Source organism: Neoarius graeffei, chromosome 8, assembly GCF_027579695.1.
Source record: "Neoarius graeffei isolate fNeoGra1 chromosome 8, fNeoGra1.pri, whole genome shotgun sequence".
Classification (NCBI taxonomy): domain Eukaryota; kingdom Metazoa; phylum Chordata; class Actinopteri; order Siluriformes; family Ariidae; genus Neoarius; species Neoarius graeffei.
Window position 1 is genome coordinate 47,275,091 of NC_083576.1, and position 18,932 is coordinate 47,294,022.

Here is an 18,932-nt window from a genome sequence, read left to right on the forward strand (position 1 = left end):
CACATCAGTATGGATGACAGCGAGATGGACGATGAGAGGGTTGGCCAACATTGGGCCGAGCAAAAGCCAAGGAGAATTAATCTGCTTTAAAGGAGTAGAAAACTTAATTCATTAGTTTGGGTTTGCAGAAAGATTATGTCCTTATAAACACTCTCACGAAGTGAAGTTGTCCAAATGTGTCAAATATAGCACCATTTCAAATAATAATCATAAGCAGTTTTGGCAGTGTGACGTCACTGGGATCCATTTAACAAAAGAAGGCTCGGATTATTCTTTTATTAAAGGCTCACAGTGACATCACACTGCCAAATATGCTCATCATTATTCAAAATTATGCTACATTTGACACTTATTAACACAATCTCTTCATGAATGTTTTTATAAATACATAATCTTTCTGCAAACCTAAATGTATGAATGAAGTTTTCTTTTCCTTTAAATATGTTTTAATCTTAATCTAGTCCATTTAATAAAGTGCCAAAATTTAAACTTTATAATATGCAGTTGCCTTACTTTTCTTTTCTATCTTAGTTATACATATATTATGGTAATTGCATCAGAAACATTCTAAATCATTAGTTATAGTAATACAGCAACTTATTTTAAGGTGGCAGGTCTTAGGTTCAGATCCCTTTGTGATCAACAGGAGGTCATGATGATCGATTCTCTTCACTGGATTGCATAAGATGGAGCAAACACTGTTCATATTTTCATGCACATTTTTGTTACAACACGACTTGATCATAGATAATTAAGGGTGTATTCACACCTACGTTGTTTGGTCCGGACCAAACGACCCAAATTTCCCTTGGTCCGGACCTTTTGGGTTGGTCTGAATACAAACCACCGAACTCTGGTCCGGACCAAACAAGCGGACCGAGACCGAGCTGCAAGGTCGGACTCGGTCCGGACCAAAGGAACCCTGGTGCGGACCTTTTGGAGGTGTGAAAGCAGACAGGACCTAATCCGACAGTTTTGCTTTTTTGTACCTTGGGAGCTTCTGTCGTTTGTCGAGCATTATGGGAAACAGAATCTTGACACTCCACCGCAAAGCGCAAACACTATTTCGGTTGTCAAGGGAACCTTACAACAGTCGTTCAGTCATTCAGACCAGTGGTAGGCTAGACTACAGAGTACAAAAAATGAGTAGGGGGCAAACGTGGGCCGAGGAAGAAACGCGTACCCTTGTGGATATATGGGCAGATGTCCAAATATTTGAGCTTTTGGAGAGAACACACAAAAATGCCGACGTGTTTGCTGTATTCAGTGAGAAAATGAAGGAGAAGGGGTTCACGCGCTCCCCAGAACAGCGCTTTGCGCGCGTGTCGTCTCTGACCAATAGCTGAACGACCTCAGGGCACGTGGCTTTGACAGATTTTGGTCCGCTTACTAAAATGTACAGTGTGAAAGCGAACCGCACCAAAATGAAAAAAATAAAAAAAAACATTTGGTTCGGACCAAAGCAAGTGAACTATCGAACTATCCTGGTCTGAATACACCCTAAGGGATCCCCGTAGATTTTCAATCTATCATATACCTCAGTAATCTATAACAAAACAGTTTAACTTGCATGTTGAACTTTAAGGTGAAATTTCAAACGTGGGTACATTTAATACTATTTTTAGGTCAGAAATCACTGAAACACTGGTAAAATTGATCCTATAATCATGTATCTAAAACCTCTCAGAGACCCTGAAAATGCACCTGAGAGCATCTATTTGCAAAAAATTTTCCGGGGGGGGCGGCATGCCCCCAGACCCCCCCCTAGTTTCGCTTCGCGCCGTTGGCGCTCAATTGTCTGTGTTTTATCATGCCAGAATTTAGGGCTTTAATTTTTTTCTGGGGAAAAACACTGTGTGTGTGTGTGTGTGTGTGTGTGTGTGTGTATATATACACACACACACACACACACACACACACACACACACACACATATATGTGTGTGTATATATGTATATGTATATATGTGTGTGTATGTGTGTGTGTGTGTGTGTGTGTGTGTGTATATATATATATATATATATATATATATATATATATATATATATATATACACATACATACATACATACAGGGGCGCAGATACGTTTTTTGAACTGGGGGGGACAAAAAACTGGGGGGGGGGCAAAGCTGCCAGCAAACCAACCCCAACCCCGATATGCCTGTCAAACTTGTTGTGGGTTACCATAGCAACCAAGCTCGAGCTCGCAACCTGTGCAGTCTGCGCAGCTCAACCAACCGAATATCAGTCTTTGTTTTGTTTTATGTGAGTTGTTGCAACTATGTATACACTGCTGTGCACCTCAATAAACCGAATGGTAATTAGTCTTTTGATTTTTCCGTGAGGTTTGCCTTATACAAAGAAAGACAGCATAGACGTTTTTTCCTCCCTATAAGTGGGGGGGACCGAACGAAGTGAATTTAAATCTGGGTGGGACGAATCCCACCCGTCCCACCCTCTATCTGCGCCCGTGCATACACACACACACACACACATATATATACTGGTGTATATACATACACACACATATATATATAATATGTGTGTGTGTGTATGTATGTATATATATTATATATATATATTTATTTATTGCCGTCTCTGTAGTGTCCCAGGGATTTTAAACAGATTACGAACATCGAACCAACCGATCAAGACAAACAGGTGTTTCAGTTTCTCTGTACCGTCTTTGCCTGTTAATTAATTCAGAATGCTGCTTTTATACTAGCAGACTGGCCTTTTAGCCAAGGCATCTGTGTTTTGGGTGTGGATTTGGAGGGAATAGTAAAGGGAGGAGCTGTTTTTGTTTGACTTCTGCATTTCAGAACAGCCAGCTTATGTTACGCTTCGACCAAAATCGCTAGCTCAATCAGTTACAAGTACAAACGCATCGTAATGGTTTGTTTACTCCTTGACCCCGCCTCCCATTCATACCCATGCTGATGAAGCTCTCACTCTCGGTATCCTATGGTGTGTTTGAGTGTTAGGGAGGTGGTAAGCTTCCATGTGCTGATCAGCTGGAATGAACATGATTGAAAGCGACAAAATACAATGTTTCTGCGATAGTCTGTAGTCGAGGTCCATATATAACCTGCAAATGATCACAAGTTGGTTCCAAAGGTCAAGCTGTGTAGGGTGTTTTGCTTTCTGTGGCCTGGCAGATCCAAAAAGGTTAAGATAATATGACTGAGATGATATGGAAAGGACAACAGAGTTGTTCGCTCATCCAGGCGACGAGCTTCTGCCATCATGTGTCGTCCGTCTGGCGTCGTCCACATTTCACGAAAATCGTTTCTCAATTCTTCACCGATTTTTATTCTTTTTGGCAGGAAGGTACTGTAGGTCTGCCTGGGGTGCACATAGCTTCTACCCAGATCTGCATAATTGCAGTTAATAATGAAGATATGGAGTAATTTAAACCCTAATGAGCAGTTTCTAAACAAATCACTTCATCAGTTCTTCACTGATTTTTATCCCTCGCTGGCCGAAAGGCCCAAAGGGGTATTATGTTGTGGCGATGTCCGTCCGTCCCAGGAAGGGTACTTGCCTTCTGAAATCAACTCCTCTCACAACTTGTAACGCCCTTTTATAGTCAACTGTCTGCTGGACACCTGCGTAATGACCAATTAGACTCACCTGTGATTTGTATTCTTGTTAAATTAGACATTTGTGGTCTACAATTTAGCTTCGCTCCAGAGACGTTCAGTGGGGTGTACTCATTTTTGCACCACCCTAATTTGAGTAAAACTGAAAAATGTGTAATCTAAGTTATATTATTAACCTTACTTTCCCGTATAAGTTAAACAGATGTTATATTAAACTTTGTCTTGTCAACATTTTGGAAATTGTTTGCGTTCATTGAGATATTGTTTAAAATGTTACTTTTCAAAGGGGGTGTACTCATTTACGCTGAGCACTGTATATAAAGTTTACATACACTAAAGGCCAATTTATGCTGACAACCCAGTCCTCGCAGACAGTGTCGCAGATGGCGTCTGCGTAGCCCCCCCACCTTCGCAGACGCTCTGTGCGTACCTCCCAAAAATTGTGACCACCGCAGAAGCCTCGCAGACAGCGTCGCAGACGAGGGCTCTGATTGGTCCACTCTACATCTGCTGTACACGCACTTCCGCTTCCCTACTTTCCCGGTTTGGTTTGTTTTCACGACCGGCATTTTTAAAAACACGAGCGAAGATGGAGCAGCACGAAGAGCGGTTGATTGAGGAAGTGAGGAAGTACGTACATCTATACGACTCCAGTTCTAGTCATTATAAAAAAAAAAGTTCTAGTCATTATAAGTAACCGGAGGATAAACACTCCACTAACCACACCCACCAACTACTCCTAGCGACTTCGCGCCCCCTTGCGTTGTGGCGGTGAATAACATCTACTCCCCGCTCAACGATAAATTACAACTGTCTGTGAAAAGCTATCTGCGAAAGCCTTGTCGCAAGAGCATGCAGAGGCCTTATGTTGACTGACTTTAAACAGCTTGGAGCATTCCACATGAAGATGTTCTGGCATTAGAAGCTTCTGATAGGCTAATTGACGACATTTGCGTTAATTGGAGGCACACTTGTGGATGTATTGTAAGACACACCTTCAAACACAAGGGTCTCTTTGCATGACATCATGGGAAAATCAAAAGAAATCAACCAAGACATCAGGAAAAGAATTGTGGCTCTTCACAAGTCTGGTTCATCCTTGGGTACAATTTCCAGATGCCTGAAGGTCCCACATTCATCTGTTCAAACAATAATACACAAGTATAAACACCATGGGAGCACACAGCCATCGTACGGTACCGCTCAGGAAGGAGACGGCCTCTGTGTCCTAGAGAACGTGCTTTGGGGTGAAATGTGCAGATGAACCCCAGGACAACAGAGAAAGACTTTGTAAAGATGCTGTCTGAAACCGGTAAGAGAGTATCATTGTCCACAGTAAAACGAGTTCTGTACCGACAGCTGAAAGGCCACTCAGCGAGGAGAAAGCCACTGCTCCAAAACTACAATAAAAAAGCTGGATTAAGACAAAGATCTTAATTTCTGGAGACGTATCCTGTGGTCTGATGAAACAAAAATTGAACTGTTTGGTCATAATGATCATTGTGTTTGGAGGAGAAAGGGGGAAGCTTGCAAGCCTCAGAACACCATCCTAACCGTGAAGTATCGGGGCAGCAGCCCCACAACATGATGCTGCCTTGCTGCAGGAGGGACTGGTGCACTTCACAAAACAGATGGCATCATGAGGAAAGAAAATTATGTGGATCTGTTGAAGCAACATCTCAAGACATCAGCCAAAAAGTTAAAGCTTGGGCGTGGATGCGTCTTCCAAATGGACAATGACCCCAAGCGTACCTCTGAATTAGTCGCAAAGTGGCTTAAAGGAACAGTCCACCGTACTTCCATAATGAAATATGCTCTTATCTGAATTGAGACGAGCTGATCCGTACCTATCCGAGCTTTGCGCGACCTCCCAGTCAGTCAGACGCGCTGTCACTCCTGTTAGCAATGTAGCTAGGCTCAGCATGGCCAACGGTATTTTTTGGGGCTGTAGTTAGATGCGACCAAACTCTTCCGCGTTTTTCCTGTTTACATAGGTTTATATGACCAGTGATATGAAACAAGTTCAGTTACACAAATTGAAACGTAGCGATTTTCTATGCTATGGAAAGTCCGCACTATAATGACAGGCGTACTAACACCTTCTGCGCGCTTCGACAGCGCATCGATACCTTCACTCCTCTTTGGGCACGGCCAGCTCCGTATCAATGCGCTGTCGAAGCGCGCAGAAGGTGTTAGTACGCCTGTCATTATAGTGCGGACTTTCCATAGCAGAGAAAATCGCCACGTTTCAATTTGTGTAACTGAACTTGTTTCATGTCACTGGTCATATAAACCTATGTAAACAGGAAAAACGTGGAAGAGTTTGGTCGCATCTAACTACAGCCCCAAAAAATACCATTGGCCATACTGAGCCTAGCTACATTGCTAACAGGAGTGACAGCGCGTCTGACTGACTGGGAGGTCGCGCAAAGCTCGGATAGGTACGGAGCAGCTCGTCTCAATTCAGATAAGAGCATATTTCATTATGGAAGTACGGTGGACTGTTCCTTTAAGGACAACAAAGTGAAGGTATTGGAGTGGCCATCACAAAGCCCTGACCTCAATCCTATAGAAGGTTTGTGAGTGGCACTGAAAAGGCGTGTGCGAGCAAGAAGGCCTACAAATTTGACTCAACTCCACCAGTTCTGTCAGAAGGAATGGGCCAAAATTCCAGCAAGATATTGTGAGAAACTTGTGGAAGGCTACCCTAAGCGCTTGAACCAAGTTAAGCAGTTCAAAGGCAATTCTACCAAATACTAACCGAGTGGATATAAACTTCTGACTTGGATAAAAGTAATTAAAAATTCTCTCTGATTATTCTGACATTTTACAAATTAAAAAAAAAAAAAATTGGGGATCCTAACTGACTTAAAGCAGGAAAAGTTTCCTCAATTTTACTGTCAGACATGGAGGCAAAAAAAGTTTTGTAAACTTCTGGTTGTAACTGTATCTTGCAACATTAATTGCGCAAGGTGGCCCATTTTAGAACGTTCCTTCTGGACTAGACGGGGCCGGAGCGAGCTACACCGTCGTTGACGGTCTCAATAATGACTTAAAATAGTTTGAGTGACGATAGTGTCATTTCTATTACCATTTTATATTTACAATAATGGAAATATTATTAAAAAGAATTGTCTGCTGGGGGGGGTGAGCAATGCTGTCAGTCAATATTCAAAAATAAAGTTGACGTATTTTTCACAGTCTTATTTCTAATTTGTATACGTTATTTATTGCATGTTAAAATAAGTGCAAATGAAATCAATAAATAGCAGTTGCTTGTAGAAAATCAGTACATTCAGTGGAGTTAGAATGGAGTATTTACTCCTGTTTTACTTCTGGACATAAGAATTTGAAATGCTTTAGGTTTGATTGTGAAATGAGCAAATAAGACCGAGATTTCGAGTTCAGTACAGGAAAACCTGGAGTTTTCAGAACTACATATGGTACAAAATGTCGAAATAAAATAAAGAAAAGGGTTTTCACATGTGCATTTGTTGATTGGTCGACAAGGAAAATATGAACTTTTAATTATACCCCCCACTCCGAAATAGAGCCCTGCACTCCCGCGGGAGTCCCGCGGGACTCACAGGACCCGCCGCAAAGCAGTGCGGCGCGGGACAAATTTTGAAAGCTCATTGCGCGCGCGGGCGGGAGCGGGAGTGCACATATGCGGCGCGGGTGGGAGCGGTGATGAGCTGCAGTCCCGCTAACTAAAAACGTGCTTGAAATAAAATTTATAAATTATTAATTTATGTCTATCATATATAATTTGTGCTGGATATTTTATTTGGCATTAATAAAAACATTTTAAGATGCCTAAATTTGCAGAGAAAGTCAGATTGCCAGATTGAGTGAGAAATGGCATCTTAAACTTGCCACTGATCACCCTCAGGGGAAATTCTTTGATCACTCTAATGACTCGCAGTTCACACCCAGCTAGCAAGAGAACCATGAGTGAATTGATTTACTTGTTGCGTTAGTCTACAACTTTAATCAGAGAGACAGGTTACACAGTGACGGTAGGCTTGACTCAATGCTATCCCAGAAATCCTTCCTGTAATATGCAAATTTGGCTGTCCAATCAGAGGCGGCCACATTTGCATATTACAGGAAGGATTTCTGGGATAGCATTGAGTCAAGCCTACCGTCACTGTGTAACATGTCTCTCTGATTAAAGTTGTAGACTAACGCAACAAGTAAATCAATTCACTTCTTTTAGTAGCTCTGCTTTGCAATAAAAAAAAAAAAACATTGGTACAAAGCAAGCCCATTCACTTTTTTATGCTGATCAGAGGATTACAATGGTTTCTCATGTGATAAAAATGTGTGATTTGCGATTAAATATTTTAATCGTTTGACAGCACTAATTATTATTATTATTAGAGACACTACATGCTGAATTCAGAAACGAGGTAAACAATAACAAACGTGAGCTGTAGATATTTATGCTCAAATCCACTCAAAGTAGGGGGCGGGGCACCATCACGCTGTGTCAAGACAAGAACTTTCCTGAGAAATAACGCGAACGTCTGCATCATGCGGGATTTGCAGGCGGGAGCGGGACAAAATATGGCAGGCGGGAGCGGGACTGAAAATCATAATTTTTTTTGTGGGAGCGGGACTGAAAATCATAATTCTTTGCGGGCGGGAGTGGGACTGCACAATGCGGGCGCGAGCGGGACTGAAAAATCCGACCCGCACAGACCTCTACTCCGAAACACTCTTTTTCTCAGCAACCACAAATCATAGCCACTTGGTACCAAACTTCAGCTTGGGGTTCTATACCGTGTTTACCGTTTTCACGTCTGTCGCACATCGACTTCCTATTTACCGACGGAATGTATTTACGAAATATGTAGCATGGGGGCGGCACGGTGGTGTAGTGGTTAGCGCTGTCGCCTCACAGCAAGAAGGTCCGGGTTCGAGCCCCGTGGCCGGCGAGGGCCTTTCTGTGCGGAGTTTGCATGTTCTCCCCGTGTCCGCGTGGGTTTCCTCCGGGTGCTCCGGTTTCCCCCACAGTCCAAAGACATGCAGGTTAGGTTAACTGGTGACTCTAAATTGAGCGTAGGTGTGAATGTGAGTGTGAATGGTTGTCTGTGTCTATGTGTCAGCCCTGTGATGACCTGGCGACTTGTCCAGGGTGTACCCCGCCTTTCGCCCGTAGTCAGCTGGGATAGGCTCCAGCTTGCCTGCAACCCTGTAGGACAGGATAAAGCGGCTAGAGATAATGAGATGAGATGTAGCATGGATTTACAAAATTTTCATAACATTTTTCTCAACAACCACAAATCACAACTGCTTGATATTTGGTCCCAAGCTTCAGCTTGGGGTTCTATACCGTGTGTACCGTTTTCAGGTCTGTCCCACATCAACTTCCTGTTTACCAACCATGTACTTATGAAATTTTTGTAACATTTTTCTCAGCAACTCCAGATCACAACTGCTTGATATTCGGTACTAGGCTTCAGCTTGGGGTCCTATACCGTGTTTACTGTTTTCAGGTCTGTCACACATCGACTTCCTGTTTACCGATTGAATGTATTTGCGAAATATATAGCATGGATTTACAAAATTTTCATAATATTTTTCTCAACAACCACAAATCGTAACTGCCTAATATTTGGTACCGAGCCTTAGCTTGGGGTTCTATGCCGTGTTTACCGTTTTCAGGTCTGTTGCACATCAACTTCTTGTTCACTGACTGAATGTATTTGTGAAACATATAGCGTGGATTTTGACACTATTTCAAGAAGCAAAATGCTATTTCAAAATGACAGTTTACCAGGACGCTATTTGAAATCCCTGGGGAGAACACTGCTCTTTACTTACTTGTTTCAGGGTTAATTATCTGTTGAAGTCAACATTCATAATAAGGGTCCTATTCCTTCGATTGCTTGCATTCTGATATAAGCGAGAGTGGGGGGGATACGTAAGGGTGCAGTAGCTCCCAGTTGATCTTGTTTCACCTGGTTTCTGCTGCTTGTCATTTGATATCAGCTTATCTGCATGCAGTTCCTGCACAACAAGTTTTTGGTTTCCTTTTAGGTTTTAGTCATGATTCATCCGTTACTAGCAGGATATTAATGAGGTCACTAGGAACACCGTAACAGGACCTCGTCAGTAAGAGACTAATGTGTCACAGCCCTTTTAGTGGGTTGTTTTTATACTAGCTGTAATCATGGCAGTAAATTAAAGAGATTTTTTTTTTAAAAGATGTTAAGTGGAGGGTGAGTTTGCTGTTCCTTATTAAAAAAAAAAAAAAAAAGGGAATTTTAGTTTTACAGACTCTCCGGGGCATTTAACACATGATTTTACTCCATACCAGTTTGTGTTTGAAATTCTTTTATTCCAGTTGATGTTTTTGCCTGGTACGTTTAAGTAGGGCTGCTCGATTATGGAAAAAAATACTAATCACGATTATTTCAGTCAATATTGAAATCACGATTATTCAAACGATTTTTTGAAACAATGCATTTATTCAGCATTTCTCTTTAAAACAAAAAAAACCCCTCTGTTATTGATCATTTACGTTCACCTTTCTTTCAAACTGAAAATAAATATAGTCTAGAAAAACTTAAGTTTGCGATGTATAAAGCAAAATAAAAATATTCTTTTGATATAAGACAGAGAAAAACAAATGTACATAGGCTGCATGTCTTTGGCTAAATAATATCCGATGGATGCTGTGAGTGCGTTGTGTCTCTCTGAACTCGTGGCATTGTAGAGAGTGGCTGAAATGGATAGCCGCATTGTCTTGCTGGTTGTGGCGGCATCGGCTTTATCTTTTTGTTTGTTTTTTATTGTTTTGTCGTGATAACTTTATCACTACGTTCAGACTGCAACCTGAAACGACCCATATCCGATTTGTTGTGAAATCCGATTTTTTTGTTAGGCCGTTCACATTACCAATTATATGGGACTTGCATGCGATCTCCAATATGAACGGAAAACGACCCAAAAGTGTCCCGCATGCGCAAATTGACACATAATAAGCACATCTACGTAATACGTAAACAAAAAAAAAGCGCACTCTTCAAGTTTGCAAGTAAAGCATGGAGATGAGGCGAGACCTGGCGATGTGGTTTTTGTGGCGGCAGCGGAACTCGCACAATAATCTGATTAATGTGGGCAGCAGACTAATGAGACCGAAGGTGTCAAATTACTGGAAATTTCCAGAACAATCTTATAATACAGGATGATTTAACATCCAGGTCCCTACCAAATCCACCATTAGCTTGATCAATTCTATAAAAGTCTATTTAAATTCTGAAAACTGTACAAATGTTGCTGTTTTCCACCAAAGAGGCGGGATTAGCCAACGCAGAATAGTGACGTTTGTCTCTTGTTGATGACGTGTAGGTCGCATGAACGCAACCTGTCCGGTCAGACTGCAGTCGCATGTGAAAATATCGGATATGCATCGGAATTAGGACCACATATCCAAGCGGCCTGGGTCGCATGTGAAAAAAATCGGATCTGTGTCGTTCAGATTGTCAATAACAAATCGGATACAGGTCGCATATGGGCAAAAAAATCGGATATGGGTCGTTTCAGGGTGCAGTCTGAACGTAGTCTATGGCTCAGTTTCAGGTGGTTGGAGAGGTTTGTAGTGTTGCCAAGAGGCGCAGACGCTACCTTATTGCAAATCTTACACACGATGCGCTTCTGTTCCACGTCGGATTCTTCGAATCCAAAGTGATCCCATATTACAGACGTTTCTCGTCCCTTTTTGTCGACCAACCGATTCTGCCCTCCTTCTGTCATCTTGCGAGCCTACCTCGCGCCAAACAATTCACAATCTCCTCCTTTCAGCTGCGTGAGTGGAGAGCCATAGAGACGCACACACTGCTTCCGCCGCGCGAGTGTTGTTGGCAAGTCTGCGCATGGGCCCGCGGGAAGGAAATGTATTGCGTTCGCGCGTCCCCGACAAATGGCAAAATAATCGTTTCAACTCGATTATATGAATTTTGAGATCGTTTGACACAAAAATCGAAATTGTGATCAAAATTCGATTCATTGCACAGCCCTACGTTTAAGACTGGTACACTGTCCTGATTGTGTTATGTCTTGTTTTTTCTTCTAGCTGAAGGAAAAGGTTCACTGCCAAAGAAGGTGGAGCCTGTTGTTCCTGCCCCACTGAAAGGCTCTGTCCCAGTCCCCCCTCAGAGAAGCGCCTCCAAAGCAGCAAGCAGTTCTTCCTCGAGGGCCATGCTACATGGCAATACCAACAGCAGCACTCCAGGAAAGCCTTTAACCACTGGTACATACAGTGCCTTGCGTTCATGTATTAATTGAACACATGCTATGCTTATCTACCCACTGCATATTTAAAGCTGTTTGCTTGTTTTTTTGCCTTTTCACTAGATTCTGTCGACTCTTCATGTCAACTGGCAACAGACTTTGGTTTTGAGGATAATTTCAGTCGTTTAAAAGTAGAGGAAAAGAAGAATATGCAAAATCGCATAGTTGCCCCAAGAGAAGCCCCTCCTCCTCCTCCTCCCACACCTCCCCTTCCTCCTCGGAAAGGCAGTTACACCCCCTCTGTTGCCCCGGCTGCAGGCCTACCTCCTAAAGATAGAGCTCCTCAATTGCAAATGGCCATGCCTGTCAGGCAAGAGTAAGTCTGAGCAAGCTTCTTCTGCTTTAAAGACGCGCCTCTCTTCCTGTGCAATGGATCTAGTATTTTATTTAATCCTACAGGTATAATCACTCTACAGAGCGATCCAGCGCTTGGTGTAACAGTCCAACTACACACACCATGAGGCAGGCTATGTTAGGCCAGACAAACCTGAGAGAGGGCCTTCTCAAATACCGTTTGGGCAAGAAGGAGAAGGAGTATGTGGACATCCAGAACTTTAGGTTAATATTTGTCTTCCGTCTTCAAAATAAAATTAATTTGGCCCACCGAATGCAAGTTTGACCTCCCCTCTCCTTATTTTCTAGGTTTTTTGCAGGCACATGGAATGTGAATGGTCAATCTCCTGATAGCAGACTGGAACCCTGGTTGTGTTGTGACCCTGAGCCTCCTGATGTGTATGCAGTGGGGTCAGTGTCACTAATATTTATACTTAAACATATGTATTTCTCACACAGATTTCCACAAGTTCTATTGGTTTTGTCTACCTACAGTCCACTGATTTCAGTCCATTTACACAGTTAATACGTAAGGGATAACGTACAGCAGGCTGGTCATTGTCACTAAGTAAAACCCTGACAAGGTGATGCAGGACCCCGACATGAAGTGGAAAGGTCTTGAATCCCTCTGAAGGGGTTTATTTAAATAATATTGGCTGGCTTTGAGTGGTCTATCAGATATATTCCATTCAGCTAGCATGATACTGAACGAGATTCGAAAACGAGTAGCTGAATGGAATATATCTGATAGACCACGAAAAAAGCCATTATTATTATTACTATTATTATTATTACCGTATTTTCTGGACTATAAGCCGCTACTTTTTTCCTAGGTTTTGAACCATGCGGCTTATACAAAGGTGCGGCTATTCTGTGGATTTTTCTTCCACCGCTAGGGGCGCTCTAACCGGAAGTAGAATCAAAAATAAGATTAGACGAAAAATCAATGCAAAGAAGAATTAGCAGATCTTTAGCAGATAGAACACGCACGACAAATTACTAACTGGTAATTATTTTCAAATCCAGCGAAGATGATTAAAGTGACTTGTGGTTTCAAACACAGGAGAAATGAAGGTAAATAAATACCGGTTATTTTCTCTTGGTTCTGTTCCGTTTTAATCAGCAAAGCTGCTGCCGTGTTAAAAAGCACTGTTCGGAAAGAATCTGTTCAGGTACATACATGTACATTTACAGTACAAAATCGTTCTGTACATGCAGTAAATATCTAATTTTTCAACATAGATATCTGCGGCTTATAGCCCGGTGCGGCTTGTATACCTTTTTTTAAAATTTTTTTTTTTTAAATAGAGCGGATGCGGCTTATATACAGGTGCGCGCTATAGTCCAGAAAATACTGTATTATTATTATTATTATTATTATTATTATTATTTATTATTATACATACCAGGGCTCAAAATTCGCGGTGGTCCGGTCGCCCGAGGCGACTTAATTTGTCATTTGGCGAGTAATTCCTGTCACTAGCCAGCCCGGCTGCACTGAAAAAAGTAACCTATAGAATTTACCCAATAAATCTGAGGTAACAATTTGCATTGACTTGTTTGGGGTAGATTTAATTCCATATATTGAGTATAAAATAACTGAAATAAAAAGCTATGAAATACTTAAATAAATTGGGTAAAATTTACCTCACATTTATGTATCTATTCAACAGCTACTTTCTCATTGAAATTGGGTAAAATTATCTCTTGTTTGCTAGTAGGTAATACCTGATAATTACTAATCAAAGGTAATTAATATCATTTAGCAACCATTACTTATTCGGAGAAGGTAAGATGTACCCTCCAAAAAGACTTTCAGATGGTTCATCATCTCAATGTTTTTAATCCATAAAATCATCAAAAAAAAAAAAAAAACAGAATAAAGTGCAGTACAACAGCTTCACACAACATTTCAAGTAATGAACCTGTTTTATAACTCTCTAACTAACAGCTTCAAATGTTTCTGGACTGACCAAATCTGCAGTTCAGGTGCATTTATACAACAAATAACTGAACCGCCTTGTTTATATGCAGCAATGATGCAGCAAATGATCAAAAAACACAAAATAAAGTGCAGTACAACAGCTTCACACAACATTTCAAGTAATGAACCTGTTTTATAACTCACTAACTAACAGCCGGAGAGAGGAAGATGGCAGTCCGAGAGTTCCCTGTCCCGCTCACTCAAACGCACAGTCTGACACATGCACAATTTGGAGCACAGGACTCACGGCTTTGGGGTATATTTTAACGTCTTTTTCCATGTAACGGTTGTTACTGTTAACAAATAGGTAGCATGTGTATAATTTACCCATTACTTTATAATTCCTTGGCTGACTGCAATAATCGAGTAAATTTTATCTGGTTTGCATAGATTATATTTACCATTCTCCAAAATCACTTCTTACAGTGTGGCTAGTTGAAAATAAAAAAGGTGTATGAAGCAAAGATTCAGACACACCGTCAACTAAAGCCGCCACATATTAAGCGCGTGCCGTGTCTGTGTTAATCGATGTGTTTATCGGCAGGACGGTCAGGCTGTCGGTTTTTTCACTACTGCGCATGCATAGAACAGACATCCCAAGTCTCCCGGAAGTTCCGGGAGTCTCCCGCATATTGATAGCGGGTCCCTGATGCCTGCAAATTGGAGAATATCTCCCGGAATCTAGAGCAAGAGAGCAAGAGCGTGCACGCGAAACATTAATGTCTGCATCGTGGATATGACGGAGTGTGCGAGGGAGCGCAAGAGAGACTGCGCCTGTGCCTGTTCATGAAGCGCGTGCTAGACAAAGAGCATCCTGATTATTTGTTGATATTATATTATGGTGCTCTGTGTTGTTCTCATTTATGTATTTAACAACAGTATCAAAATACTCCGGTTCTTGAAATAAACGCACATTAGTCATGAACAATGGTAACTACTCTCTTTTGTGTTATTTTTGACAGAAGTAAAATTCATACATGAACATATTTTGGCTAGTTGATTTTCTATTTGGCTAGTTACTTTGGAAGGTAACTAGTCCAGCTGGCTGGTGAAAAAATATACGAATTTTGAGCCCTGCATACACATTCGATGGAACAATTTATAGATTTTACAAAAAGTTAAGAACAGGGGGGTGACTTACCAATATTGAATGCTGATTCTGATCGAATGCAATTCAGTATTCTGTCAATCCAATGTACAAAGTCAAAGTTCTGACAATAAAAATGGTCCAAGTCCAAAAACCCTGAACAACAACCCACCTTATATACAAGCTATATACAGGTTGACAGTTCAAGTTCACAGTTACTTTTGTAAGTAGTTAATTGTTACATTGCAGTTGTTCAAAATAAAAGGGCTTTGCTGAGTGAAGTCCTCTTGTAAAAGTCTCCGTCGCTTTTCCTCACCTCCAAGTAGAACTTTGGCAGTATTTCCGCTGTTGCGCTCTCTTCCAGTTTTTCGATGTCCATTGGTATGTTTTTCTCTTGTAAATCTGCATGAAGAATATCCAGTGTAGCCTTTCGAGTGTCCAGCGTGTCTGTCTCTTTAAATGAAGCAAACCTGGCAGCCATGTTTGTGTACAAACTGTCAGTCACTTGCTAGCGCGGAAGTTTGACATCTCCGACGTGTCTCTTTTCCAGTTTTTCTGTGTCCGTTGGTATGTTTTCTCTTGTAAGTATTAGGGATGGCGAAAACTAAAAAAAATCTTGACCGACCACCGAGCCTCATTAGCCGGTTAAAGTCGGTTAACCTATGAGTTTAAACAGGGATGCAAACGGCGCGCCTTTTTCACGGCTCGTGCAGATCCGATTTTTTTTTTGGGGGGGGCGTTGGAGTGTCTGAATAATTTCATCAGAGTAAATTCTGTATTAAAATTACTAAATAAGCAAATGCCGTTACAGTCCATGAAACATAGGAAGTATAAGTATGAGAAGAAAACAGTAAATCAGAAAGCTGCGCACGTTTGCGCGGAAGCTGCGCAAATGTGCGCAGCTTTCTGATTTACTGTTTTCTTCTCATACTTCCTATGTTTCAACTGGGGCAGGAGGGCGGGACATGACTGAATGGGTGTTTCTGATTTGTCAGCTGTCTTCAACTGGGGCAGGAGGGCGGGACATGACTGAATGGGTGTTTGTGATTTGTCAGCTGTCGTCCTTACACCGCATGGCATGCCCCAAGCGTTTACAACACAGAATTCCAGGTTCTCCGCTCCAAAATCGGCAGCTTCAAAACGACTGATTTTTTTTTTTTTTAACCGACAACCAAAAAAAAATTAACCGGTTGACGTTGATTCGGTCAACCACCGGTCAAACGGTCATTGGTTAATATCCCTAGTAAGTATGCAGGAATAATATATAATGAAGTTTTGGTAGCCTTTCAAGTGTTCAGCGCGTCTTTAGTTTTCAGTTTATTAATTTCGTGCTTAATCTGAGCACTGAGTTAACCCCGTCTTCTCTCTCTCCCGGCCGACAAAGAAATGATTGTGCACATGCGCAGCAGCAAAGTTTTGTCAGTGCATGAGCTCTGAAATCTGACGCCATGTTGTCTTGACAACGTGCAATATTATAACAATATTGCATGCTCGTTCTCCATTGGGGAGAGTGGCGTAATACATGGAGGATAAGCGACATGATAATATTGTATGCCATCAATAAACCCACTAGAAGGGAACAGAATGCATGTTTTTATTCCAGGGAAAAAGTGTCCCGTATGTATAATAATCTGCAATAATGACCGGCTCTCTGTACATTATCCCATTTGTTACCTCGCTACTTCCTGAAGAAATCAATAATTTGGCATAAAATATTGATTTAAAAATGATTTTATTGCTTTTGCTAACGATGTGGTCCACAGCAACGGTGTGTTATACTTAACAGCAATCTGCGTGTATATATAAAGAAAAAAATAACAGACCTCTGAATGCCGTAAGTGACCAATCAGAATCGAGTACTCAGATGAGCCGTGCGATAGTTAGCAGTGACTGTAGAGGTGCTCCATCAGCTCAGCGTCTGGGCTGGTTGACCCTTATTTCATACGTTAAAAGAAAACCACTGTGGCTTAACAGGTTTCAAGAGTTAGATTTGAGTACAGAAGCGTTATTGTACATGGATTCGTCCAGACAGCAACTGTGGGTTGATGCAGTGGAGCGGAGTCTTCATTCCAAAGCCAAGTACATTCAGGTGAGCGACTGACCACATAAAAGCTCAATTTTGGAATCATTTTTTGTCCCTGCTGTAAGAGAGGGCAGGATTTATATGTATATCTTATCTTAAAAGGCCACGTGTTTAGCCCTGTACACTAACTTGGAGGACATTTTTAATCCTCAGGTACGCCTTATTCGGTTAGTTGGTATGATGCTGGTGGTGTTTGTCAAAAAGGAGCACAAAACCCATATCAGTGAAATTGCTGCTGAGACTGTTGGAACTGGCCTAATGAATAAAATGGTGAGTTAAACTTGAGTACAGCGGTTCTACTTTTTGAGAACATAATTACCCTGCCCACACTAGGGATTTTGTACCGATACGAAACTACTTTCGTACCGCAACACCTGTCCACACTAGCAACTATAGACCCTTTTCACTCACGTAAACGCGACCGCCATTTTGGACATGAAGAAATAACAGTTTATGGCACAGACCCTTTCGGTTCTCGCTCATCTAGCTGCTACAATGACTGCTTAGACTGCAACAATAATACCTAACACACATTTAAGTATGGCGGCACGGTGGTGTAGTGGTTCGCGCTGTTGCCTCACAGCAAGAAGGTCCGGGTTCGAGCCCCGTGGCCGGCGAGGGCCTTTCTGTGCGGAGTTTGCATGTTCTCCCCGTGTCCGTGTGGGTTTCCTCCGGGTGCTCCGGTTTCCCCCACAGTCCAAAGACATGCAGGTTAGGTTAACTGGTGACTCTAAATTGAGCGTAGGTGTGAATGTGAGTGTGAATGGTTGTCTGTGTCTATGTGTCAGCCCTGTGATGACCTGGCGACTTGTCCAGGGTGTACCCCGCCTTTCACCCGTAGTCAGCTGGGATAGGCTCCAGCTTGCCTGCGACCCTGTAGAACAGGATAAAGCGGCTAGAGATAATGAGATGAAATGAGACATTTAAGTATCCGTCGTAAAGACGTGAAACTCGTCGAGTGACGAGTGTGTTCATTGATAAGCTAACACAATCTAAAAGTAGACATAGCATCACACTGCCCTGGCGCTGTGTACAGTTTACCTTCTATGGTTTGTGCACTCACTATTCGCCATCACTTTCTCCAACCCAGTGTTCGAACTATGCCAATATTTTCGGGGGGTCCCTTTTTTTCCCCTTGGGGGGGTGCTTGCGCTTGTCTCGGAGCGCGGATCTCCAAACACATGAGAAGCCTATCTTACGCACATATCACGCGGACTCCACGCCTCCACACACGCATCGCGTCTGAAGTCATAACTCATCAGGGGAAATCGTGTCCGCATTGGCATGTTCAAAAAACAACCTCGCGTCAACAATGATACCACACGCAAGAAAAAAAAAACAGTCAGGCTACTCAACACATCTGATCCACAGCAGCACCAAAGCATCACTGGAAATCATGTCAACAACCAATCTTCCATTTCAACACGCGTCAACAAACGAATGGCACCACAAACATGAACGACTCGGTCAGGCTACCGATTCCAAACCCACAGCAGACGAATAATTAAATGCATCTTACCTTAAAGCAGAATCGACCACAA

General features: G+C 42.1%; 1 protein-coding gene across 1 annotated transcript in view; it reads left to right on the forward strand.

The window, feature by feature from the left end:
- The window catches only part of ocrl (OCRL inositol polyphosphate-5-phosphatase), a 138,318-nt gene that overhangs the window by 42,000 nt on the left and 77,386 nt on the right, over nucleotides 1-18,932 (forward strand). Inside the window, exons 6-11 of the mRNA XM_060927699.1 lie at nucleotides 11,687-11,863; nucleotides 11,968-12,220; nucleotides 12,304-12,462; nucleotides 12,547-12,648; nucleotides 17,283-17,397; nucleotides 17,545-17,661. Coding sequence (XP_060783682.1) covers nucleotides 11,687-11,863; nucleotides 11,968-12,220; nucleotides 12,304-12,462; nucleotides 12,547-12,648; nucleotides 17,283-17,397; nucleotides 17,545-17,661 — 923 coding nt within the window. The remainder of the gene's footprint in view (nucleotides 1-11,686; nucleotides 11,864-11,967; nucleotides 12,221-12,303; nucleotides 12,463-12,546; nucleotides 12,649-17,282; nucleotides 17,398-17,544; nucleotides 17,662-18,932) is intronic.